Here is a 27,044-nt window from a genome sequence, read left to right on the forward strand (position 1 = left end):
TCCCTGTGGGCTGTTAGGCTCGCGGGGGCTGAAAATGCTTCATTTTTTTGCGTCATTCTTGGCGTGGACTTTTTTGGCGCAAAAATTCTTTTCCGTTTCCGGCGTCATACGTGTCGCCGGAAGTTGCGTCATTTTTTGACGTTATTTTGCGCCAAAAATGTCGGCGTTCCGGATGTGGCGTCATTTTTGGCGCCAAAAGCATTTAGGCGCCAAATAATGTGGGTGTCTTATTTGGCGCTAAAAAATATGGGCGTCGCTTTTGTCTCCACATTATTTCAGTCTCATTTTTCATTTGCTTCTGGTTGCTAGAAGCTTGATATTTGGCATTCTTTCCCATTCCTGAAACTGTCTTATAAGGAATTTGATCTATTTTGCTTTATATGTTGTTTTTTCTCTTACATATTGCAAGATGTCTCACGTTGCATCTGAGCCAGAAGATACTACAGGAAAATCACTGCCTGCTGGATCTACCAAAGCTAAGTGTATCTGCTGTAAACTTTTGGTAGCTATTCCTCCAGCTGTTGTTTGTAATAATTGTCATGACAAACTTGTTAAAGCAGATAATATTTCCTTTAGTAATGTACCATTGCCTGTTGCAGTTCCCTCAACATCTAAGGTGCAGAATGTTCCTGATAACATAAGAGATTTTGTTTCTGAATCCATAAAGAAGGCTTTGTCTGTTATTTCTCCTTCTAGTAAACGTAAAAAGTCTTTTAAATCTTCTCTCTCTACAGATGAATTTTTAAATGAACACCATCATTCTGATTCTTTGGACTCTTCTGGTTCAGAGGATTCTATCTCAGAGATTGATGCTGATAAATCTTCATATTTATTTAAGATGGAATTTATTCGCTCTTTACTTAAAGAAGTACTAATTGCTTTAGAAATAGAGGATTCTAGTCCTCTTGATACTAATTCTATACGTTTGGATAAGGTTTTTAAAGCTCCTGCGGTTATTCCAGAAGTTTTTTCCTGTTCCTAATGCTATTTCTGCAGTAATTTCCAAAGAATGGGATAAATTGGGTAATTCATTTACTCCTTCTAAACGTTTTAAGCAATTATATCCTGTTCCGCCTGACAGGTTAGAATTTTGGGACAAAATCCCTAAAGTTGATGGGGCTTTTTCTACCCTTGCTAAACGTACTACCATTCCTACGTCAGATGGTACCTCGTTTAAGGATCCTTTAGATAGAAAAATTGAATCTTTTCTGAGAAAAGCTTATCTGTGTTCAGGTAATCTTCTTAGACCTGCTATATCATTGGCTGATGTTGCTGCAGCTTCAACTTTTTGGTTGGAAACTCTAGCGCAACAAGTAACAAATCGTGATTCTCATGATATTATTATTCTTCTCCAGCATGCTAATAATTTTATCTGTGATGCCATTTTTGATATTATTAGAGTTGATGTTAGGTTTATGTCTCTGGCTATCTTAGCCAGAAGAGCTTTATGGCTTAAGACTTGGAATGCTGATATGGCTTCTAAATCAACTCTACTTTCCATTTCTTTCCAGGGAAACAAATTATTTGTTTCTCAGTTGGATTCTATTATTTCAACTGTTACTGGTGGGAAAGGAACTTTTTTACCACAGGATAAAAAATCTAAAGGTAAAAACAGGGCTAACAATCGTTTTCGTTCCTTTCGTTTCAACAAAGAGCAAAAGCCTGATCCTTCGTCCTCAGGAGCAGTTTCAGTTTGGAAACCATCTCCAGTCTGGAATAAATCCAAGCCTGCTAGAAAGGCAAAGCCTGCTTCTAAGTTCACATGAAGGTACGGCCCTCATTCCAGTTCAGCTGGTAGGGGGCAGGTTACGTTTTTTCAAAGAAATTTGGATCAATTCTGTTCACAATCTTTGGATTCAGAACATTGTTTCAGAAGGGTACAGAATTGGTTTCAAGATGAGACCTCCTGCAAAGAGATTTTTTCTTTCCCGTGTCCCAGTAAATCCAGTGAAAGCTCAAGCATTTCTGAATTGTGTTTCAGATCTAGAGTTGGCTGGAGTAATTATGCCAGTTCCAGTTCCGGAACAGGGGATGGGGTTTTATTCAAATCTCTTCATTGTACCAAAGAAGGAGAATTCCTTCAGACCAGTTCTGGATCTAAAATTATTGAATCGTTATGTAAGGATACCAACGTTCAAGATGGTAACTGTAAGGACTATATTGCCTTTTGTTCAGCAAGGGAATTATATGTCCACAATAGATTTACAGGATGCATATCTGCATATTCCGATTCATCCAGATCATTATCAGTTCCTGAGATTCTCTTTTCTAGACAAGCATTACCAATTTGTGGCTCTACCGTTTGGCCTTGCTACAGCTCCAAGAATTTTCACAAAGATTCTCGGTGCCCTTCTGTCTGTAATCAGAGAACAGGGTATTGTGGTATTTCCTTATTTGGACGATATCTTGGTACTTGCTCAGTCTTTACATTTAGCAGAGTCTCATACGAATCGACTTGTGTTGTTTCTTCAAGATCATGGTTGGAGGATCAATTTACCAAAAAGTTCTTTGATTCCTCAAACAAGGGTAACCTTTCTGGGTTTCCAGATAGATTCAGTGTCCATGACTCTGTCTTTAACAGACAAGAGACGTCTAAAATTGATTACAGCTTGTCGAAACCTTCAGTCTCAATCATTCCCTTCGGTAGCCTTATGCATGGAAATTCTAGGTCTTATGACTGCTGCATCGGACGCGATCCCCTTTGCTCGTTTTCACATGCGACCTCTTCAGCTCTGTATGCTGAACCAATGGTGCAGGGATTACACGAAGATATATCAATTAATATCTTTAAAACCGATTGTTCGACACTCTCTAACGTGGTGGACAGATCACCATCGTTTAATTCAGGGGGCTTCTTTTGTTCTTCCGACCTGGACTGTAATTTCAACAGATGCAAGTCTCACAGGTTGGGGAGCTGTGTGGGGATCTCTGACGGCACAAGGAGTTTGGGAATCTCAGGAGGTGAGATTACCGATCAATATTTTGGAACTCCGTGCAATTTTCAGAGCTCTTCAGTTTTGGCCTCTTCTGAAGAGAGAATCGTTCATTTGTTTTCAGACAGACAATGTCACAACTGTGGCATACATCAATCATCAAGGAGGGACTCACAGTCCTCTGGCTATGAAAGAAGTATCTCGAATTTTGGTTTGGGCGGAATCCAGCTCCTGTCTAATCTCTGCGGTTCATATCCCAGGTGTAGACAATTGGGAAGCGGATTATCTCAGTCGCCAAACGTTGCATCCGGGCGAATGGTCTCTTCACCCAGAGGTATTTCTTCAGATTGTTCAAATGTGGGGGCTCCCAGAGATAGATCTGATGGCCTCTCATCTAAACAAGAAACTTCCCAGGTGTCTGTCCAGATCCCGGGATCCTCAGGCGGAGGCAGTGGATGCATTATCACTTCCTTGGAAGTATCATCCTGCCTATATCTTTCCGCCTCTAGTTCTTCTTCCAAGAGTAATCTCCAAGATTCTGAGGGAATGCTCGTTTGTTCTGCTAATAGCTCCGGCATGGCCTCACAGGTTTTGGTATGCGGATCTTGTCCGGATGGCATCTTGCCAACCATGGACTCTTCCGTTAAGACCAGACCTTCTGTCGCAAGGTCCTTTTTTCCATCCGGATCTGAAATCCTTAAATTTAAAGGTATGGAGATTGAACGCTTGATTCTTCGTCAAAGAGGTTTCTCTGACTCTGTGATTAATACTATGTTACAGGCTCGTAAATCTGTATCTAGAGAGATATATTATAGAGTCTGGAAGACTTATATTTCTTGGTGTCTTTCTCATCATTTTTCTTGGCATTCTTTTAGAATACCGAGAATTTTACAGTTTCTTCAGGATGGTTTAGATAAGGGTTTGTCCGCAAGTTCTTTGAAAGGACAAATCTCCGCTCTTTCTGTTCTTTTTCACAGAAAGATTGCTATTCTTCCTGATATTCATTGTTTTGTACAAGCTTTGGTTCGTATAAAACCTGTCATTAAGTCTATTTCTCCTCCTTGGAGTTTGAATTTGGTTCTGGGAGCTCTTCAAGCTCCTCCGTTTGAACCTATGCATTCATTGGACATTAAATTACTTTCTTGGAAAGTTTTGTTCCTTTTGGCCATCTCTTCTGCTAGAAGAGTTTCTGAATTATCTGCTCTTTCTTGTGAGTCTCCTTTTCTGATTTTTCATCAGGATAAGGCGGTGTTGCGAACTTCTTTTGAATTTTTACCTAAAGTTGTGAATTCCAACAACATTAGTAGAGAAATTGTGGTTCCTTCATTATGTCCTAATCCTAAGAATTCTAAGGAGAAATCGTTGCATTCTTTGGATGTTGTTAGAGCTTTGAAATATTATGTTGAAGCTACGAAATCTTTCCGTAAGACTTCTAGTCTATTTGTTATCTTTTCCGGTTCTAGGAAAGGCCAGAAAGCTTCTGCCATTTCTTTGGCATCTTGGTTGAAATCTTTAATTCATCTTGCCTATGTTGAGTCGGGTAAAATTCCGCCTCAGAGAATTACAGCTCATTCTACTAGGTCAGTATCTACTTCCTGGGCGTTTAGGAATGAAGCTTCGGTTGACCAGATCTGCAAAGCAGCAACTTGGTCCTCTTTGCATACTTTTACTAAATTCTACCATTTTGATGTATTTTCTTCTTCTGAAGCAGTTTTTGGTAGAAAAGTTCTTCAGGCAGCGGTTTCAGTTTGAATCTTCTGCTTATGTTTTTCGTTAAACTTTATTTTGGGTGTGGATTATTTTCAGCAGGAATTGGCTGTCTTTATTTTATCCCTCCCTCTCTAGTGACTCTTGTGTGGAAAGATCCACATCTTGGGTAGTCATTATCCCATACGTCACTAGCTCATGGACTCTTGTTAATTACATGAAAGAAAACATAATTTATGTAAGAACTTACCTGATAAATTCATTTCTTTCATATTAACAAGAGTCCATGAGGCCCACCCTTTTTTGTGGTGGTTATGATTTTTTTGTATAAAGCACAATTATTCCAATTCCTTATTTTATATGCTTCGCACTTTTTTTCTTATCACCCCACTTCTTGGCTATTCGTTAAACTGATTTGTGGGTGTGGTGAGGGGTGTATTTATAGGCATTTTAAGGTTTGGGAAACTTTGCCCCTCCTGGTAGGAATGTATATCCCATACGTCACTAGCTCATGGACTCTTGTTAATATGAAAGAAATGAATTTATCAGGTAAGTTCTTACATAAATTATGTTTTTTTATTATTTCTTCTGTGATAAGCACTTCTAAGCATTCTGAAGCCAAATTCCTCTCAGACAGCCGGCCCAGGCCTGGGTTTCCCAGACTCGGCTGGTGTTCTATCAGAAGAGGGAACACCTCAGACAAGCGAACAGAGGTGACATTCCATCAGCTGTCTGAGAAGAAATACGCACCGTGTATGCACTCAACTTCCTGCGCTACATGCCTCCCAGTAACTCCCTGTAGAGGGAAAATTAAATGCAGTTACAAAGACTGTACAGCAGAGCTGCGGATCACACATTTCTAGTACCCACTCCAAAGAACCTTTACAGCTCAAGACCCAACTCGCACCAAATAAGGCCCCAGACTGTCACCTCCATTCGTGGGACAGATCCTCCAGGAGAGCCTGTGATAAACATCCAGCAGCCGGAATATTTGTGTAACTCCGCCCCCTGATCCTACAGCTCTCATTAACCAGTCCGGGTGTCGCTTACACCTGTGAGACAAATCCAGCAGAAGAGCCCCTGTTAGACATCCAGCTGCTGGAAGATCTGTGTAACTCACTCGCCCCGGGGGGGGGGGGGGGGGAGTGAGTGCAGTATTGGTAGTGGATGATAGGTGGGTACAGTGCTTAGAGACTACTAGTATTTTTTTTTGCTCATACTGTATATAAGGGTTGATTTGCTAAACTGTCTCACATTCAGCTTGGTGCTTTTTTCTTTATATATAGTCGAATTGGGTGAAAACCAAATCTAAATCTATGGCCCATAATAAGAAATGTGTAGATGTCAGTATTGCTCTAAATGCAACCAGTGACCTTGTCTACCAATTCATAATATTGAAAAACTGAATGAAAATAAAATCCTCCATATTTTAAAGTGCAAGTAGCATGTTGGCCCTGCAGACTGTGCATAAGACTTTTGCACAATATGGTCCAAGTTCTTTAGCATTGAAGGAGTTAATTTGATTTGTGTTTTTATTAAGGGTGTGCTTTTCTTATCCTATACAGCAGAGCTTTCCAAACTTTTCATTTTGGTGACACACTTTGTAAACCTACATCAGTTCGTGACACAGTAATTCAGTTGTACTAGCAAAAAGGAGGTTAAACTATCTTGTTTTAAGAGATACGGACACATACATAAATTATATAATAACAAAATGTATTTACAAGTAACAGTAAGTATGTGCAAGAATTAAACACAAGTTTAATAACACCAATAGCTACTTACTATTTTAATGGGATGTATGAGGTTGATGGGATGAACACAGTTTCTGAATATTTGGTGGAATATTAGATAAAGACACTCACATTTCATCATCAAGCATTTTTAAGCTTCCACTTCCTATCCATATATCAAGGGCAGGAGCAGCAATGCACTACTGGGAGCTAGTTGCAAAGAAATCCAACTGACTTCTGACTTCAGCTCAGCATTTAAGCTGCCACCCTCAGAGCTCTGTGAGTTCGACTGACTACTGCCCGCGCTGCAAACACACTGCTGTCACACTCACTAGCTACACTTGCAGTCACGAGACAATTAAGGAGACTACACGTGCAGTCAGGAGCCAATGTGCCGCCAAATCTGCCAATGGTAATAGTTTCAGTTCCCACTGAGCTGTGCCAATTGGTTAAGATGATCTGTGACCCACTAGGTATCAATCACGTGTCAACCATGTGATATGCGTAGCAAGCAGGTGGAAAGTCAGAAACCAAAAAACAATTTAAAAAAATAATAATTTAAATTTAAAAAAAAATTGTGCTGAAGCAGGGACACACCTACACACTGCTGCCGACACACTAGTGTGTCCCGACACACAGTTTGGAAAGCACTGCTATACAGAAACACTTGTAAGATTCAACAAATGTTTCTTGTAGGACTCTTATAGGGTAAGAAGTGGCTGGGGCTAGGGAGGACAAACAGAGCTTGGCACTTGTGCAGGGAGCTTGGGCTGGACCCACCAGACATATTCCTTAAGCAGGTGAAGAACAGGACCTAGATATAAGGATATTATTAAATGTTCTGTGTGTTAATTTATTTTATTTTTTTATCCTTGTCCATAGCACTGGTTTTGGTTCCCAAACTTATGTTATTGGTGATGTAAAACCACTGATTTATTGTTTTTATGTGACTGGCACCCCATAGTACACTAGAATGCAAGACAACTTATGTGTACACCTGTTATTGGAAACCAGTGCTCTGTCACACAGATATAGGGTTAAAGGGACAGTCTATTCAAAATTAACCTTTCATAATTCAGATAGAGCATGTCATTTAAACAACTTTCCAATTTATTTTTACCATCAAATTTGCTTTGTTCTTTTGGTTTTCTTTGTTGAAAGCTAAACCTAAGTAGTCTCATATGCACATTTCTAAGCCTTTCTAGGCTGCCTCTTATCTCAGTGCATTTTGACATTTTTTTCAGCTAGGCAGCACTAGTTCATGTGTGCCATATAGATAATAATGTGCTCACTCCCACGGAGTCAGCACTGATTGGCTAAAATGAAAGTCTGTCTAAAGAACTGAGATAAGACGGGCAGTCTGCAAAGTCTTATATACAAGGTAATCACACACAGACCCTAGCTCACCCTATCTGACTGTCTCTCACCTATCCACACAGCCCCCAGCTCACCCTAGCTTCCCCTCTTACACAAACAGCCCCCTGTTCACCCTACCTGCCTCTCCCTCTCACAAACACAGCCCCCTGCTAACCCTACCTGCCCTACACACACCCATCACACATCCCCCAGATCACCCTATCTGCTCCTCACACAAACAGTAAAGGGCAGTGGCAGGAAGCATCCCATTTCACCTAGGGCAATTTTTTAAAGTTTATAATCACTGTTGTTATTATTAATAATAATAATAATAATATGCACTAGAGCGTCCCTTTAATCCATATTTTCTATGTCCCTAAAAGCCAAGGAGTTAAGGACTGTGTTTTGTGAGTTACCGTCAGTTACTTACCTGCATTAGGGTGGCCAGCAGGACATGTAATGACACTTAGGTGTATTATAGTAACCAGTAGCAAATGTATGTATGTAACTTTTTTTGGGGGGTGGGGGGCGCAAGTAGCTGGTCTTGCCTAGGGCGCAAAATAGTCTAGCACCGTCCCTGCTCTCAGAGTACAGTGTTTTGTCAGAGAGATGTGACGAGAGTATCGCCTGTTTGATTTTATGGTTTTCCTTGCGGGAAATCTTTTCAAGGGTTCTCGGTTATTGGTCGTAGGGATTCATCTCCTACCTACCTTTTCAGATCCACGATATACTGTTATATTCCATTACCTCTGTTGATAGCTTTCAGTACTGGTTTGGCTATCTGCTATGTGTGGATGGGTGTCTTTCGGTAAGTATGTATCATTATTTTAAGACACTCTCAGCTATGGTTTGGAGCTTTATGTATAAAGTTTTAAATATATGTATTTTACTTATATTTGCCATGAGTCAGGTCTATGTGTATTTCCATTTGCAGTCAAGCAGTTTCGTTATGTGAATCATGTTTAGGAAGCTCGTCTAGTATAGTCTTTTTTTCAATTTGACTTGTTTTTTTTTCTTGGAAAACTTGCGGGCAAATTAGGCTAGCAAATTGCGTCATTTCTGGATGTTAGTTGGCGCCATATTTTTTTCTCAACTTCCTTTTGCGTTGTGCGTCATACTTTGCGCCAAAAAAATTATTTTATTTTACCTCACTTCCTATATGCTCCTTGACTTCTTTATGCTTAGAGGGCTATACTATTTGCTTTTTTTGCCAATTTAGCATTTGCATTTTTTCCCATTCCTGAAACTGCTATATGTGGAAATAAGATATTTCTGTTTAATGTTATTTTTCTTTTTTTACATTTTACAAGATGTCTCAATCTGATCCTGTCTCAGAAGCTGCTGTAGGAACCATGCTGCCTGAACACAGTTCTACCAAAGCTAAGTGTATCTGTTGTAAGCTAGGGAAGATTATATCTCCAGCTGTAGTATGTAACAGTTGTCATGATAAGCCTTTGAATGCAGAAAAGGTTTCTATTAGTGCTAGTACAGTATCTGTTGTTCCTTCAACATCTAAAGTACATGATGTCCCTGTTGATATGAAAAATTATATTGCTGATGCGATACAGAAGGCTATGGCTTCTATACCGCCTTCAAATAAACGTAAAAGGTCTTTTAAAACTTCTCATAATACTGATGAAATTTGTAATGACCGGCAACATACTGATATATCCTCCTCCTGATGAGGATCTCTCTGACTCAGAAGATCATACTTCAGACATTGACACTGATAAACCATCTTATCTTTTTAAGATTGAGTATATTCATTCTTTTTTTAAAGAAGTGTTAATAACTTTGGATATTGAGGAGTCTGGTCATCTTGTTAATAAATCCAGTAAACGTTTAAATTCTGTTTATATACCTCCTGTGACTACTCCTGAGGTTTTTCCCTGTTCCTGATGCCGTTTCTGATGTGGTTGCTAAGGAATGGTCTAAGCCTGGTACTTCTTTTGTTCCTTCTTCAAGCTTTAAAAAGTTTTATCCCTTGCCAGTGGCTAAATTAGAGTTTTGGGAAAAAGTGCCTAAGGTTGATGGGGCTATTTCTACTCTTGCTAAACGTGCTACTATTCCTATGGAAGATAGTACCTCTTTTAAGGATCCTTTAGATAGGAAGATTGAATCTTATCTAAGGAGCTTATTTGCATTCTGGCTATATGCTCAGACCTGCCATTTCTATGGCTGATGTCGCGGCTGCATCAACTTTTTGGTTGGATAGCTTAGCACAACGGGAAAAAGACTCTGATTTACATAGAATTGTTTGTTTGCTTCAACATGCTAATCATTTTATCTGTGATGCTATTTTTTATATCATCAAGATTAATGTTAAATCTATGTCTTTGGCTATTTTAGCTAGAAGAGCTTTATGGCTCAAATCATGCAATGCTGACATGGTATCTAAATCTAGGTTACTATCTCTATCATTCCAGGGTGATAATTTGTTTGGTTTCCAGTTCGATTAAATTATTTCCACTATTACAGGGGGGGAAGGGAATTTTTTTGCCTCAATATAAAAAGTCTAAAGGCAAATCTAAAGCTTCTAATTGGTTGTCAGAATAGAGAACAGAAAACCACTCCTTCCCCTAAAGACTCTGGCACCAATTGGAAGCCATCCTGGAGTTGGAATAAATCCAAGCCTTACAAGTGTTGTTCCTTTTGGCTCTCTCTTCAGCTAGAAGAGTTTCTGAATTGTCTGCTCTCTTTTGTGAGTCTCCTTTTCTGATTTTCCATCAGGATAAGGCTATTTAGCGGACTTCGTTTACATTTCTTCCTAAGGTTGTGAATTCTAACAACATTAGTAGGGAAATTGTTGTTCCTTCCTTGTGTCCTAATCCCAAGAATACTATTAAAAGATCTCTACATTCTTTGGATGTTGTAAGAGCTTTGAAATATTATGTCGAAGCTTCTAAAGATTTCAGGAAGACTTCTAGTCTGTTTGTTGTTTTTTCTGGTCCTAGGAAAGGTCAGAAAGCCTCTGCCATTTCATTTCTTGGTTAAAGCTTTTGATTCACAAGGCTTATTTAGAGGCGGGACAGTCTCCGCCTCAGAGAATTACAGCTCATTCTACTAGATCAGTCGCCACTTCTTGGATTTTTAAGAATGAAGCTTCGGTTGATCAGATTTGCAAAGCAGCAACTTGGTCTTCTTTGCATACATTTACTAAATTTTACCATTTTGAAGTATTTCCTTCATCTGAAGCAGTCTTTGGTAGAAAAGATCTTAAGGCAGCTGTTTCAGTTTGATTCTTCTGCTTATGATGTAAGTTTTTTTCCTTGAAATTTATGAGACTTATTTTTTGTGGATTTAAATTTTTCAACGGAAATAGCTGTTTTTGTTTTATCCCTCCCTTTCTAATGACTCTTCTGTGGTCTCCCACATCTTGGGTATTTCTATCCCATACGTCACTAGCTCATGGACTCTTGCCAATTACATGAAAGAAAACATAATTTATGTAAGAACTTACCTGATAAATTAATTTCTTTCATATTGGCAAGAGTCCATGAGGCCCACCCTTTTTTATGGTGGTTTTGATTTTTGTATAAAAAAGCACAATTTTATTTTCAGCTCCTCTCTTTGTATGCTTTTTTTACTCCTTATTTTATCACCCCACTTTTTGGCTATTCGTTAAACTGAATTGTGGGTGTGGTGAGGGGTGTATTTATAGACATTTTGAGGTTTGGGAAACTTTGTCCCTCCTGGTATGATTCTATATCCCATACGTCACTAGCTCATGGACTCTTGCCAATATGAAATAAACGAATTTATCAGGTAAGTTTTTACATAAATTATGTTTTTATACTTCAGTGTTATAATAATTTATGTTTACTTGGTTTAAGGATTGTTTAGTCGTGAAGAGGATAAGGCTGTTTCAAAATAAACTTTAGATGCTGTTCCCGTTGAAAACCTTTTGTTTATAAAAAAAAAAAAGAAGTTGATGAGCTTTTCAACTGGAATAGAATGTAAACCTAATACAACTAATAAAATGAAAGATATCGCTACACTACACTACACTTTTAAATGCATTTATTGAATAGTTTTATGCTGGTAAGACTTACTTGAAGAAGAATATAGAAAAAGAATAGCATTTCAAAACTGATAGAAGTGGAATTTTCCACACTGTAATAGGCTTCAAATTAAGTTTTGTTTTTATCATATTTGAGGATTAAAGGAAAATCACATGATAATATATAGAAAGATTCTGGAAATAAGAACAATACACTCATGTGTTTACAGATCCAAATTTGTATCTGTGTTGTGAAATAAATATTTTATGTATTTTATCCCTGAAGGTTTTACACTTGAAAGGGGTCAGGTGGTGTGTGCGCTCATGTTTGTTTCAACAAACAAGCAGTTTTTGTCTTTGTTTGGCTTTATAATATTGGGTGAGATAAATATTTAAAATATACTTTACGTTCAATTAATGTTCCTTTTACCAAAAGAGATGCAATTTGTTTGAAAATAGCCAAAATATCTCTCTTAAATAAATCATCATGTTTACGAGTAGGCCTTGTAGATGTTTGACAGAATCAAACATACTATGGACAGATGTTAGTATAGAATTTATGACATGTAAGTCTGAGTCTTTTAGTCCATTATCTAATACAGCCTTTCTTAAACTGTGGGTCGTGACCCCAAATGGGGTAGTGTAACCCTAATGTGGGGGTCGCAGTCTTAGGGGTGTGTGACCTGTGCCATTGCACAGAGCACACACTCCAAGCGCTGTCTGGCTGCCTGCTTCCTCCCAGCACTCCCTCTTCCCTCCACAGCTGCGCTGGGAGGAAGTGATCAGATGTGCAGCACAGTGAGTGTTATTTGCAGCGTGTAGCGAGAGCAGGATTTATAGTTATTTTGTCACACAGTTGGACGCATGAGTATGTTGCTGTTGACATTACCCGGGTAACCATCCGTAAGCATTTTGTGTTCTCAAGCTGCAACCAAGTTGTTATCCACCCTCTTCTTATTTCATTGGGACAGACATGGCAGTGCCAGGAGTACTGGGGGAATATGGAGCCTAGCAGAGGGCAGAGCGCAAGGCACCCAGTGGCCCAGGCTTGCGGACAAGTGGTGTGAGGCCTGCTGCTGCTTGTCTGTCCTCCGGTAGAAGCCATGCTCGTGAGGTAATAGGCAGGAAGGTAACTTTTCCATGTTTGTGCCGGGCATGAGAAGCCCACGAGTGATTGCACTTATTACTGCTGCATTAATACCTGTTACACAGTGTTATATATAGACATGTACAGCAAATAATGTGGGTGGGTGTGTGTGCCCATGACTCCCTGTGCTCAGCTGTACACACTAGCATGTTACACAATCTGCCCCAGGACCCTATAAACCAGTTTATATTGGTGGCTGCAGCACAGTGTGGCATCACTACAAGGTGACAGTGTCATAAGGTTAACCCTTTGGCTGCCAGAGTGGGCTGCATGGCATTGCCAGGAGCAGATCAATTTATAGATATGAGTATTTACTGAGAGAGAGCGCAGGTGGCAAGCAGCAGAGAATACCAAGGTACAGCGAGTACCGGGACTAGGGAGGTAAGGGTGAGAAAGTACTGGGAGCATGGAAGGGTGGAGTATGAGCATGAAGGGGCGAATATGAGTATGATTTATTATCAGTAAATGTTTAATTTGTTTACCTATTTTATATACCCGGGGTCACGTAAACATTTCTCGCGCAAAAAGGGGTCACGAGTGGAAAAAGTTTAAGAAGCCTTGATCTAATATATCAGTTCTTTTCTTTTTTCTCTCTATAGAATTAGTTGCAGTAGAGTGGTCTAGAATCACTTTATGATCTGGCTAGTATAATGACTTTTTATACAGATCTTTACATGCAGGTCCTTACACCAGAATGTGCTGAGATTGTACATCTGTAATATAAATATAGATGACAATTTTTTTTACTTAAAAAACAAAACTGAGCGTAACTTGAACATAAAAAAAATTGTGGAAAAAAAGGGAATTCTATCCTGAAATTAGGTCAAAACTCATAGCGCAGCAAGTAACTAAAAGAACTATGCAGTGTTGGTTACATTTTATATTTTTGTGAACTTTTACGTGGTTTCATTTATTGCACTAATAAGAAAAACAAGAGGTTTTTTTTTATACATTTATTTTATTGTGTAAGACAATAACCTTTCAGATTATTAAGGCATACCTTGATAAAATTTCTGATTTGTCGTATGGAATGGACACTTCAATTTCCCCAAGGAGGTTATATTGATTATTATCTTACTTTGAATAAACTCTGTTGGTGCTAGTGTATAGTTTAAAGGGTTCAACTAAAAGCAAATGATAACTTTACATTACACCATAGGGCCTGCAAGTTACTGAAACAAATCCAATTAATCAGCTTTTACTAACTATGCTTTGCTATCATCAAATACATATTTCAACTCAGAATCAAACCGGATATAAAATGTGTTGTGTTTTAAAAGAAAAATACATTACTCTAGTGGTATGTCATATATGCCCTAGTAGGTAGAAGTATATTGGACATGCAGTGCAAAAGATTTAATTGGAAAAGGAATTTGTTTATTTAAAAAAAAAGAAAAGAAATAAAAATGCATCACACTCTAGTGTTACGTCATATGTGTTCCAGTAAGTGGAAGTTTATTGGGCATGTAATGCAAAAGTCATAGGGGCCTATTTATTATTGTGCGAGCGGACATGATCCGATATTGCGGATCATGTCCGCTGAACATTGATAAATGTTGACAGCATACGCTCTTGACATTTATAATTGCACCAGCAGTCCTTGTGAACTGGTGATGCAATACTGCCCCCTGCAGATTTGCGGCCAATCGGCCGATAGCAGGGGGTGTCAATCAACCCAATCGTATTCGATCGGGTGATTTCTGTCCGCCACCTCAGAGCAGATGGACAGGTTATGGAGCAGCGGTCTTTAGACCGCTGCTTCTTAACTTCTGTTTCCGGCGAGCCTTCAGGAAAACACGGGGCATCAAGCTCCATACGGAGCTTGATAAATATGCCCCTATGTGGGTAAAGTTATTTCATTGTTTGCATAAATCTATGCTTTAGTTTATAAAATAGAGATAATAAAATATGCAATTTTTTTTTATTTTAAACAAGGTTTTCTCTTCTTTCTTTTCTATAATTACATTTTATTGTTATAATAAAATAATATCAATTTAATGCATTTTGCATTTCATTTAAAACAAAGACCAGCACATTTATTTTCATACAAAATGTAGTCACTCACCAAGATATTGCAGCCCCTAGCGTGGGATGACCTAGGAAATAAAGGCAAATAGTGAAATGGATTTGTGATTATTTTTTTAATTAGAATTAATACTGGAGATTATTATCATTTATTGGAAGAGCGCCAACAGGTAGTAATTCTACCAAATAACTTGTCTCTTTGAACATGTACTTTTAACCAGGGCTTGGCAGGTTTTTTTCCTCCAAATCTAGGAGAGGAGCTGAATATTTGCTAGCCAGAAGTTTTTCAAGTTTCATAGAGTATTTGCTTGTGCATAACATACATTGGCAATCCAGAGAGATAAATCATTGCTGCATAACACATTAATAGTAGTGATTTAATTATGTATCCATATTGCATGCAGTGGCAGTTTGATACCTTTATTGTGCTCCTTTTATCAAGCTGCAAGAGCACCCAGCCTTAAACCCTTAAGGGGTTAAGACCGCTGCTACTTAATTTCAATCATTCCAAACAGATCCGATTGGGATGATTGACAGCTCCAGTGAGCAGCATTGCACAAGCAGTAGCTTGTGCAATGTTAAATGGATGCTGTCCGCTCGCCGAGAGTTTAGTGCCTGCCAGTTAATAAATGAAGCCCATTGACTTTAATTGCATTGGGTTCTTTTGCTGAGTCACCCTATCATGGTACATTGGCTAGGTTAGTGCCATGTTTTGGGGAGCTGAATGGACAGCAGGTGGGAAAAGAATACTGGGCATTGACATTCATGTGGAGAGCAGCATCAGAGATGAAGTAACATGCATGCTTATGCACTCTGCAAAGAGGAGAGGTGTGGCTGTGAACTTTTAACTTCCACCCAGCCATGTATTCTGGGCCAGAAAGGCATTTTACTGGTCACCAGACCCCATTTTATAGTTACCAAGGCGACCATAGGTCAGGTATCTGTTTAGCCCTGCTTCTAACTTTTTAAAAAAAATATCATAAAAAAACGTACAAGCTGAATGTTTAATATGTACAGTCTTCAATTCAGCACTTGTTAAAATATGCCTCTGATTTTTTTTTATAAGTTGTTCATTGGGCAAATAAGACTGATAGAAGTATTATTTATATTATTATTATTATATATTAAAGCTCCACCACATCCCCCCAAGCTGGGTACAGGGTAAAGGCTACACAGATTTGGAATGACCCCGCTTCCAAGAGCTTACAGCAACATCCAATTCTCAATTTATTTTTAAGCATGTGGTTTGAAATTTTTAGAGAAAATTAATCTCGGTGTGTTTAGTATTTTATTATGATCAAACTATATGATGTGTACATTCCAAATAATTGCCAAAACATAATGCTAAAGAACATTTATATCTGCTTTATTATCATAATAACAATGGCAATTATCTAAATATAAAAATTAGAAACATCATAAACTATTTTTTATTATAAACAGAAGAATGTATTTTTATAGATGTCTTATGCATAAAAACAGAATTTATGCTTACCTGATAAATTACTTTCTCTTGCGGTGTATCCAGTCCACGGATTCATCCTTTACTTGTGGGATATTCTTATTGACTTAAATGCCAGGGCGGGCCGTGGACTGGATACACCGCAAGAGAAAGTAATTTATCAGGTAAGCATAAATTCTGTTTTCTCTTGCAAGGTGTATCCAGTCCACGGATTCATCCTTTACTTGTGGGATACCAATACCAAAGCTTTAGGACACGGATAAAGGGAGGGAACAAGACAGGTACCTTAAACGGAAGGCACCACTGCTTGTAAAACCTTTCTCCCAAAAATAGCCTCCGAAGAAGCAAAAGTATCGAATTTGTAAAATTTGGCAAAAGTATGCAGTGAAGACCAAGTCGCTGCCTTACAAATCTGTTCAACAGAAGCCTCATTTTTGAAAGCCCATGTGGAAGCCACTGCTCTGGTAGAATGAGCAGTAATTCTTTCAGGAGGCTGCTGGCCAGAGTCTCATAGGCCAAACGGATGATGCTTTTCAGCCAAAGGAAAGAGAGGTAGCAGTCGCTTTCTGACCTCTCCTCTTACCAGAATAGATAACAAACAAAGAAGATGTTTGTCTGAAATCCTTAGCTGCTTGTAAATAGAACTTTAAAGCACGAACCACATCAAGATTGTGTAATAGACGTTCCTTCTTCGAAGATGGATTAGGACACAGAGAAGGAACAACTATTTCCTGTTTAATATTCTTGTTAGAAACAACTTTAGGAAGAAAACCAGGCTTGGTACGCAAAACTACCTTATCTGCGTGGAACACCAGGTAAGGTGAATCAAACTGTAAGGCAGATAATTCTGAAACTCTTCTAGCAGAAGAGATAGCTATCAAAAACAAAACTTTCCAAGATAACAACTTTAATGTCTATGGAATGTAAAGGTTCAAACGGAACCCCTTGAAGAACTGAAAGAACTAGATTCAAACTCCATGGCGGAGCCACAGGTTTATAAACAGGCTTGATTCTGACTAAAGCCTGAACAAACGCTTGAACGTCTGGTACCTCTGCCAGACGCTTGTGTAACAGGATAGACAAAGCAGATATTTATCCTTTTAAGGACAATCCTTTCTGCAATCCTTCTTGGAGAAAAGCCAATATCCTGGGAATCCTAATCTTACTCCATGAGTAACCCTTGGATTCACACCAACAAAGATATTTCCGCCATATCTTATGGTAGATTTTCCTGGTTACAGGCTTTCTAGCCTGAATCAGAGTATCTATAACTGACTCAGAGAAACCATGCTTTGATAGAATTAAGCGTTCAATCTCCAAGCAGTCAGACATAGAGAAACTAAATTTGGATGCTTGAACGGACCCTGTATCAGAAGATCCTGCCTCATTGGCAATGTCCGTGGTGGGACAGAGGACATGTCCACTAGGTCTGCATACCAAGTCCTGCATGGCCACGCAGGCGCTATCAGAATCACCAAAGCCTTCTCCTGCTTGATTCTGGCAACCAGACGCGGGAGGAGAGGAAACGGTGGAAAAACATAAGCCAGATTGAAGGACCAAGGCGCTGCTAGAGCATCTATCAATACCGCCTTGGGATCCCGGGACCTGGACCCGTAGAGAGGAAGTTTGGTGTTCTGACGGGACGCCATCAGATCCAACTCTGGAATGCCCCAAAGCCGAGTCAGCTGGGCAAATGCCTCTGGGTGGAGTTCCCACTCCCCCGAGTGAAAAGTCTGACAACTTAAAAAATCCGCCTCCCAGTTGTCTACTCCTGGGATGTGAATTGCTGAGAGATGGCAGGAGTGATCCTCCGCCCACCTGATTATTTTGGTTACTTCCGTCATTGCTAGGGAACTCTTTGTTCCCCCCTGATGATTGACGTAAGCTACAGTCGTGATGTTGTCCGACTGAAATCTGATGTATTTGGCCGCAGCTAGTTGAGGCCATGCCTGACGAGCGTTGAATATCGCCCTCAGTTCCAGAATGTTTATCGGGAGAAGAGTTTCTTCCAGAGACCATAAGCCCTGAGCTTTCAGGGAGTCCCAGACCGCACCCCAGCCTAACAGACTGGCGTCGGTCGTTACAATGATCCACTCTGGTCTGTGGAAACATATTCCCTGAGACAGGTGATCCTGAGACAACCACCAGAGAAGAGAATCTCTGGTCTCCTGGTCCAACTGAATTTTAGGAGACAAATCTGCATAATCCCCATTCCACTGTTTGAGCATGCATAGTTGCAGTGGTCTGAGGTGTATCCGAGCAAAAGGGACTATGTCCATTGCCGCTACCATTAGTCCGATTGTCTCCATGCACTGAGCTACAGATGGCCGAGGAATGGAATGAAGAGCTCGGCAAGTAGTTAACAGTTTTAACTTTCTGACCTCCGTCAGAATTAATTTCATTTCTATCGAGTCTATCAGAGTTCCTAGGAATGGAACTCTTGTGAGGGGGGGAGAGAGAACTCTTTTTTACGTTCACCTTCCACCCGTGAGACCTCAGAAAGGCCAATATGATCTCCGTGTGAGATTTGGTTCTTTGGAAAGTCGACGCCTGAATTAAGATGTCGTCTAAGTAAGGCGCCACTTCTATGCCCCGCGGTCTTAGCACCGCCAGGAGGGACCCTAGCACCTTTGTGAAAATTCTGGGAGCAGTGGCCAACCCGAGGGGAAGAGCCACAAACTGATAATGCTTGTCCAGAAAGGCGAACCTGAGAAACTGGTGATGATCTTTGTGGATAGGAATATGCAGATACGCATCCTTTAGATCCACGGTAGTCATATATTGACCCTCCTGGATCATTGGTAAGATTGTCCGAATGGTCTCCATCTTGAATGATGGGACTTTGAGGAATTTGTTTAGAATTTTGAGATCCAGGATTGGTCTGAAAGTTCCTTCTTTTTTGGGAACCACAAACAGGTTTGAGTAAAACCCCAGTCCTTGTTCTGCAATTGGAACTGGGTGGATCACTCCCATTGTAAGTAGATCTTCTACACAGCGTAAAAACGCCTCTTTCTTTGTCTGATCTGTAGACAGACGAGAAATGTGGAACCTTCCCCTTGGAGGAGAGTCCTTGAATTCTAGAAGGTATCCCTGGGCTACAATCTCTAATGCCCAAGGATCGTGTACATCTCTTGCCCAGGCCTGAGCGAAGAGAGAGAGTCTGCCCCCTACTAGATCCGGTCCCGGATCGGGGGCTACCCCTTCATGCTGTCTTGGTGGCAGCTGCAGGCTTTTTGGCCTGTTTACCCTTATTCCAGCCCTGGTAAGGTTTCCAGGTTGCCTTGGGCTGTGAAGCGTTACCCTCTTGCTTTGCAGCCGGAGAGGATGAAGCGGGGCCGTTCCTGAAATTGCGGTGATATCTGAAATAATCACTTTCAATTCAGGCCCGAAGAGGGTCTTTCCTTTGAAAGGGATGTTCAAAAGCTTGGATTTAGACGACACATCGGCCGACCAGGACTTTAGCCATAGTGCCCTGAATTTTTCGCCGCTAACTTAGCTATTTGGAAAGCGGCGTCAGTGATAAAAGAATTAGCCAGCTTTAGAGCCTTAATTCTATCCATAATTTCCTCATATGAGGTCTCTGTCTGGTGCGAGTCTTCCAGCGCCTCAAACCAGAAAGCAGCTGCAGTAGTTACAGGAGTAATGCAGGCAATAGGTTGGAGAAGAAAACCTTGTTGAACAAAGTAAACCCTCTAACTTCTTATCCATAGGGTCTTTAAAAGCACAACTGTCTTCAATTGGTATGGTTGTGCGTTTAGCAAGTGTAGAAATAGCCCCCTCCACCTTAGGGACCGTCTGCCACGAGTCCCGCACAGGGTCAGGTATGGGGAACATTTTCTTAAAAACAGGAGGGGGAGCAAAGGGAACACCTGGTCTATCAGACTCCCTAGTAACGATATCCGCAATCCTCTTAGGGACCGGTAACATATCCGTGTAAACCGGGACCTCTAGGTACTTGTCCATTTTACACAATTTCTCTGGGATCACCAAAGGGTAGCAGTCATCCAGAGTAGCTAATACCTCCCTAAGCAAAACGCGGAGGTGTTCTAGTTTAAATTTAAAAGCCAATGTATCTGAATCTGTCTGAGGAGGAACCCTTCCTGAATCAGAGACTTCTCCCTCAGACATCAAATCCCTCGCTCCCACTTCAGAGCGTTGTGAGGGTATATTGGATACGGCTACCAAAGCGTCAGAATGCTCATAATCTGTTCTTAAAACGGAGCTATCACGCTTTGCGGGTAACACAGGCAGTTTAGATAAGAAGGCTGTAAGAGAATTATCCATGACTGCCGCTAAGTCTTGTAATGTAAAAGTGTTAGACGCACTAGAGTTACTTGGCGTCGCTTGCGCGGGCGTAACTGGTTGTGACACTTAGGAAGAGGCAGACGGGCTACCCTCGTTACCTTCAGTCTGAGAATCATCTTGGGCCACATTTTTAAGTGCAACAATATGATGTATAGACATATCAGTACAAGTGGGACACATTCTGAGAGGGGGTTCCACCATGGCTTCTAAACACATTGAACACGGATTTTCCTTAGTGTCAGACATGTTTAATAGACCAGTAATATATACAAGCAGGCTTGGAAATCACTTTAAACAAATAAAAAACACAATTTGAAAAAAATGTTACTGTGTCTTTAAGAAATAAAAAGAGCACACAATTTTACAAAACAGTGAAAATGCAGCAATTCTCCTGAAATTTTCACAGTATGCACCTAAAGCCTTAATAAGATTGCACCACAAGTTTCAAAACGATTAACCCCTTAATGCCCAAACCGGAGCAGCCTAAAGCCAACACCCGGTTAAAAATAGTACAGCACCTTGCCACAGCCTTGCTGTGGCCCTACCTGCCCTTAGGGATCAGATTTGGGGGAATAAAGCTTCTATAAGGCCCTCAAACAGCAGCAGGACCCTCCATGTGAATCAGCATGAACTTCTCTGCAATTCTAACTGCGCATCTGAGGCGCAAAATTAGGCCCCTCCCACTCTACTCCGGAGTTGTGAGGCCTAGTAAATCACTCTTAAGTGACTAAAAACCAGCCATGTGGGTAATAACCCCAGAAAGAACCCCAAAATGACTTTCAAAGTGTCTACAAACGATATTTTTCTTGAATAAACAATCGATTCCTCTCAGCAGAAATCTTCATCACTTTTCTGCTAGAGAGTAAATAGTACAAACCGGTACCTTTTAAAATAACAAACTTTTGATTGAAGATAATAAAAACTACAATTCTAACACCACATTCACTTTACCCTCCTGTAGAGAGACCCTAGTGCTTAGAGCCGGCAAAGAGAATGACTGGGGGTGGAGCTAGAGGGGGAGCTATATGGACAGCTTTGCTGTGTGCTCTCTTTGCCACTATCTGTAGGGAATGAGAATATCCCACAAGTAAAGGATGAATCCGTGGACTGGATACACCTTGCAAGAGAAAGGCTAATTTATGTGCAACAGTCTTCTACATCATATGATTTTTAAGTCAAAAGAGGTGACAGTGTGGTGTATTTAACTGGCATTCATCTAATTAATGAGATAAATGTGATGAAAAGTAATTAGTGGGTCAAAATAGACAACCAGCCTTTGGGCATCTTCTGTTACAGCTGTCTATTGTCTTACATCTTCTGAGTGGCAAACTTGGCTCAAAAAGTATTATTTTAGAAGTTAAGTTGTGCTACTAAGACTCCTTTTCAAAAAATAGGTCTTTGTATTGAGTCCATGTAGTATAACTGATGATGCTGAGATTAAATGTAGCCAGAAGAATATAGGAGCCAGAGTAACCTTTAGCCAGACTCTGTATTTAGTGTGATTCCAGGCCTAATCAGTTCTTGACTCTCATAAAAGTCATAAATATTGCCCATCCATCTGTTGATTCACTGGTTATGGTTATTTGTATTTCATTAATAGTGTATTTTTTTGCATAGGTTAACAAAACTTAGGTCTAGGGGTTATAATTTAAGGGACATCACACAACTATGGAGTAATAGCATCCTATATATCAAAATGTCACACTAAACCTAGCCTTGTTCAGTAGGATCACTGGGTTTTGGTATCTATCTCACTGAGCTTGTGGAAAAGCATACATTATACATTTATAGAAAGCATATAAGAATGAATAAGAGAAAATAAGTAGAATGAACATCACACATAGAATCTGAAACAGAAAGTATAATAATCAAATTTGTTTCTGAGATTAGGAAGTAACATCATTTTGACTGATTCACTCATATTTATTTATTGTATTATTATGATTATTATTATTATTATTATATAAGAAAGCATATTTATTTTGGATCAATGTAAAAATGTACCTGTATCTGTAACTTTGGCCTAATTTCCATTGAGGTGGTAAATTGTGGAAACTGGTGATAAAAACATTTGCTTCCTAAGATAGGGAGAGTCCATGGCTTCATCCCTTACTGTTGGGAAATACAACACCTGGCCACCAGGAGGAGGCAAAGACACCCCAGCCAAAAGCTTAAATATCCCTCCCACTTACTCATTGCCCCAGTCATTCTTTGCCTATCGTCACGTTAGAAGGTGGCAGAAGATTCGGAGAGTCCTGAAAAGGGTATCTGCCCTTCGAGATAGGAGTGGAGTTTTAAGTAGTCATGTCAACCTCTCAGTGAGAGCATTGATGAAAGTTAAAGTCTGGAGATGCAAGGAAAGTTTTTCTGTGAAACCATCCAGACTACTGCTAACGGCTCCTAAGCAATCAGTGTTGACGAGTTTCACTGCCTGCTTTCTCTCACTCAAGTCCATGTCAGGAGCGCTGCTATAAGACTGTCACACTTGAGAGGCTGTGTTCTGTTCCACAGCATGGATCCTGGAGGTAAGATCATTTCAATTATTACACATAAACACTATAACAGGGTCACAGTGTGGCTCCTTTATACCTTGATAGGATTCATGGTTAATATCCTCTGAAGGGGGTTATTGAACAGTTGGGGTTAATTAATCAGTGTATTGATTATTTACATGCTGCTTTGTGTGATTTTGGGCAGATAGACTGTGTGTTTTTGGCTGGAACAAACAGGTTTCACTTTCGTTTTTGAAAGTGTTACAAGTACAGCAAGTAATAGGAGCTGTGCAATAACAGGGGATGTACTGTCTTGCATTCCATGTGACCGGGTGTGGTCTATGTTCATTTTCTCCATTCTGCCTGAGACTTGAACCTGACGAGAGTGATTCCTCTGTTAACTGTCTGGGTCTAGGAGGTGGTGAGTGCCCCAGCCATTAGGAGTATAAAGGTGCAGTTTTCTATAATATAAAATGTTTTATTTGTGTCCATCTGTGGGTATAACCTAAGCTATGAAGGACTCTGACATGTTAGAAGGTACTCCTTCTGTACTAAATACCTATTTATATTGTGAGGAGGCCGTGGTTTTCCCGCCCACTCAATTATATTCCACATGCCTTAACACCTTTATGAAGTCTAAGAAGGGAGACAAGCCTGCTAAGGCTCTTAGTCCCTCTGAGCCGTCTACCACTCAGGACTCGGCGTCCCGTGAGATTACTACCCTTGCACATCTAATCCTCCATCTGGAGTGGGACTTCTGTCTGCGGCCCTCAGTGCATTACCTCTCTCTAACAAACGCAAGAGAAAGGTTAAACATAGCTCTCCTGACCCGGAGTCATCTAAATATTTATCGGATTTAGCTATTATGTCCCAGTTATCCGATGATGAGTTAACCTCTGTAGCTTTCAAGGGTGAACTTTCTGGGTCGGAGTCCTTAGCGTCTAAGCCTCCTGCTGCGGAGGAACCGTCCTTTAGATTTAAAATTGAGCACTTGTGTTTTTTTATTAAAGGAGGTTCTGTCTACGTTAGAGGTTTCAGAGGCCGCACTGCCTGAAAAACCTATAATACCTAAATTAGACAGTTTACTAAGACATGAAAGTTCCTTTGACTTTTCCTGTGCCGGTTAAAATGGCGAACATTATTAAGAATGAATGGGAATTAATTGGTTCTTCCTTTTCCCCCTCGTCTACCTAACTGAACATTTTTACAATATAACATTGAACATAACTTGTATGTGAACTTATTGAATATTATTTCTAGTTGAGTATATTGTTAATCGGAATTTTCCTGTAAACTATCTAGATATAGTTAAAAGAACAAGCGATAAATCTGCAAAACTGTTTTTATTTGAACCTTATAGAAAGGATTTGGATGTGGTTCGCGCCTTGAAGTTATAGCTTCAGGCTACAGAGGAGTTTAAACAATCTTCCTCTTTGTTTGTTGTCTATTTGGGGAAGCGTGAGGGGCAGAGGGCTACTTCGACTTCCCTATCTTTTTGGTTAAGGAGTGTCATCCGCTTAGCTTACGAGACAGCGGGACATCCTCCTCCTAAGAGGATAACGGCTCATTCCACTAGAGCAGTGGCTTCCTCTTGGGCCTTTAAGAAAGAGGCCTCTATGGATCAGATTTGTAAGGTGGCTACCTGGTCCTCCTTACATACTTTTTTCAATGTTTACAAGTTTGATGTTGATGTTTTTGCTTTGGCTGAAGCAGCTTTCGGGAGAAAAGTTTTGCAGGCTGTGGTTCCCTCAGAATAGGGTCCGCCTCTTCCTTTTTGTTCCTCCCGTTATTCATTTAGTGTCCTCTGGAGCTTGGGTATAGTTTTCCCAACAGTAAGGAATGAAGCTGTGGACTCTCCCTATCTTAGGAAGGAAAAGATAATTTATGCTTACTAGATAAATTCCTTTCTTTCCGGATAGGGAGAGCCCATGGCCCCCGCACGTTTTTTCTTGTCTATGGGCGGTCCCCTATTTATTTTATTCTTTTGGCACCATTTATACCCTAATGTTTCTCCTACTTTTCCTTGTTTCCTCTGCAGAATGACTGGGGTAATGAGGAAGTGGGAGGGATATTTAAGGCTGGGGTGTCTTTGCCTCCTCCTGGTGGCCAGGTGTTGTATTTCCCAACAGTAAGGAATTTGTCTGATAAATAAATTATGTTTTTATCTCTATTAAAGTCTATGGAGATAAAATATTTAAATAGAAATAGTAACCTCATATATAGAATTTTTGTAAAAGTCAAAGGCAGAGTAAACTTAACAATTTTCTTCCATGATTCAGATAGAGCGTTCAATTTACCCAACTTTCCAAAGTACTTCTGTTATCTAATTTGCTTAATTCTCTTGGTATCCTTTGTTGAAAGTATAACTAGTGCAGCAATGCACTACTGGGAGCTAGATGCTGATTGGTGGCTATTTTTATTTTTTATAATATGTATTTAATATTGGGGAATATATTTTGATGTAAATTTCAATAAACAGTGAAAACAATTATTCCTCTACTACATTTTTTTTTTCTGGGTATGGAAGGAAACATGGTCTTTTTTGTGTATGAAATATCTTTCTATATAAATTATATTATACATACAGTTGTGATATTATAAAATACTATTAAGCTAACTTGGCCTTATTAACAATGTACAGGAATATGCTGGAGCTCATATCTGATTCTGTTTTTAGATTTCCTTTGACCTGGCTGAGTACACTGCTGATGTTGACGGAGTTGGCACTTTACGTCTTCTTGATGCCATAAAAACCTGCGGCCTTATTGACTCTGTGAAATTTTATCAGGCCTCAACCAGTGAATTGTATGGAAAAGTTCAGGAAATCCCACAAAAGGAAACAACACCTTTCTATCCTAGATCACCATATGGTGAGTGGACAGCACTGCAGCAAGGACTTGAAACCAACACAGAACAAAATACCCAGTTAGAGATTGTGGCCTTGCACTTGAAATCGGCAAGAATTCTGACCCTATTAATTGTCTGAGGTTTACAAACTAGCTATAACCTTAATAAATGATACATTTTATTACCTCTCTGCCCAACAAAACCATAATCGTTTCTAACCTCCTGCTGCTATTGAGCAAGAATACACAGGACATTGTTTGTTTTTATACTTTGTCTCAGTTTTTTCTATCCAGTGGTTTCAGTATGGCTGAATTTTACATGTCCCTAAAGCCGAGTAAAACTTTTTCAGTAAAAGCATTTATAAAATGTTCTCTAAAGCTGCTGAAAGTCATGCCTACTACACCTTTCTAAATAAAAGGTACTTCGCTTTGCCACTTTGTTGCTGGTTAATGTCAAGGAATTGCTAATGTATCTATGTATATTTTTACATGTGGCAGTAGACCCTGTTAGGAACATTACAATATTAAATACTGCAATGCAGTAAAGTGTTCTGCCTGTTAAATTAAACCAATCAAAATGTGCTGGTAGATTTGGCATATTAAACTTATGGGCTAATCTGTCTTATAATAATCTTCTAAAAAATGTACTGAGTACAATATAAATAATGCAGGCTTTTAGGTTAGACAACAACATATTCACTTATTTATTTGTGAGATTGTCCTTTGCAGACAGTAAAGTGCATTACAAATAAAGTTATGGGGCTCTGGATAGATTATATAACCTACTTAGCAAAAGCACCTATGTGTCTGCTTAACTCTGTAATGCTTCCTTTTAGTATATTTGTTCTATAGTGAGTAGGAGAGTTACGCTTCTACAACTCCCTGTTTTCCACATACAATTTTCCCGGCTGGGTGCGCTATAAAGTAGCCGGGTTAGTGCAGTGTAATATTTTTTAATATTATAAAATTTTCTGCTATTCAAAGAACAAAATAATTGCATCACTTAACATAAACTTATTTCATAATAAACATTGAAAC

General features: G+C 39.7%; 1 protein-coding gene across 2 annotated transcripts in view; it reads left to right on the forward strand.

Moving 5' to 3' along the window:
* The window catches only part of GMDS (GDP-mannose 4,6-dehydratase), a 1,339,054-nt gene that overhangs the window by 602,381 nt on the left and 709,629 nt on the right, over positions 1–27,044 (forward strand). For both annotated transcript variants that reach the window (XM_053714661.1, XM_053714660.1), the window contains one exon: positions 25,838–26,030. In XM_053714661.1, the coding sequence (XP_053570636.1) occupies positions 25,838–26,030 (193 nt within the window). The remainder of the gene's footprint in view (positions 1–25,837; positions 26,031–27,044) is intronic.

Source organism: Bombina bombina, chromosome 5 (assembly GCF_027579735.1).
Source record: "Bombina bombina isolate aBomBom1 chromosome 5, aBomBom1.pri, whole genome shotgun sequence".
NCBI classification, from domain to species: domain Eukaryota; kingdom Metazoa; phylum Chordata; class Amphibia; order Anura; family Bombinatoridae; genus Bombina; species Bombina bombina.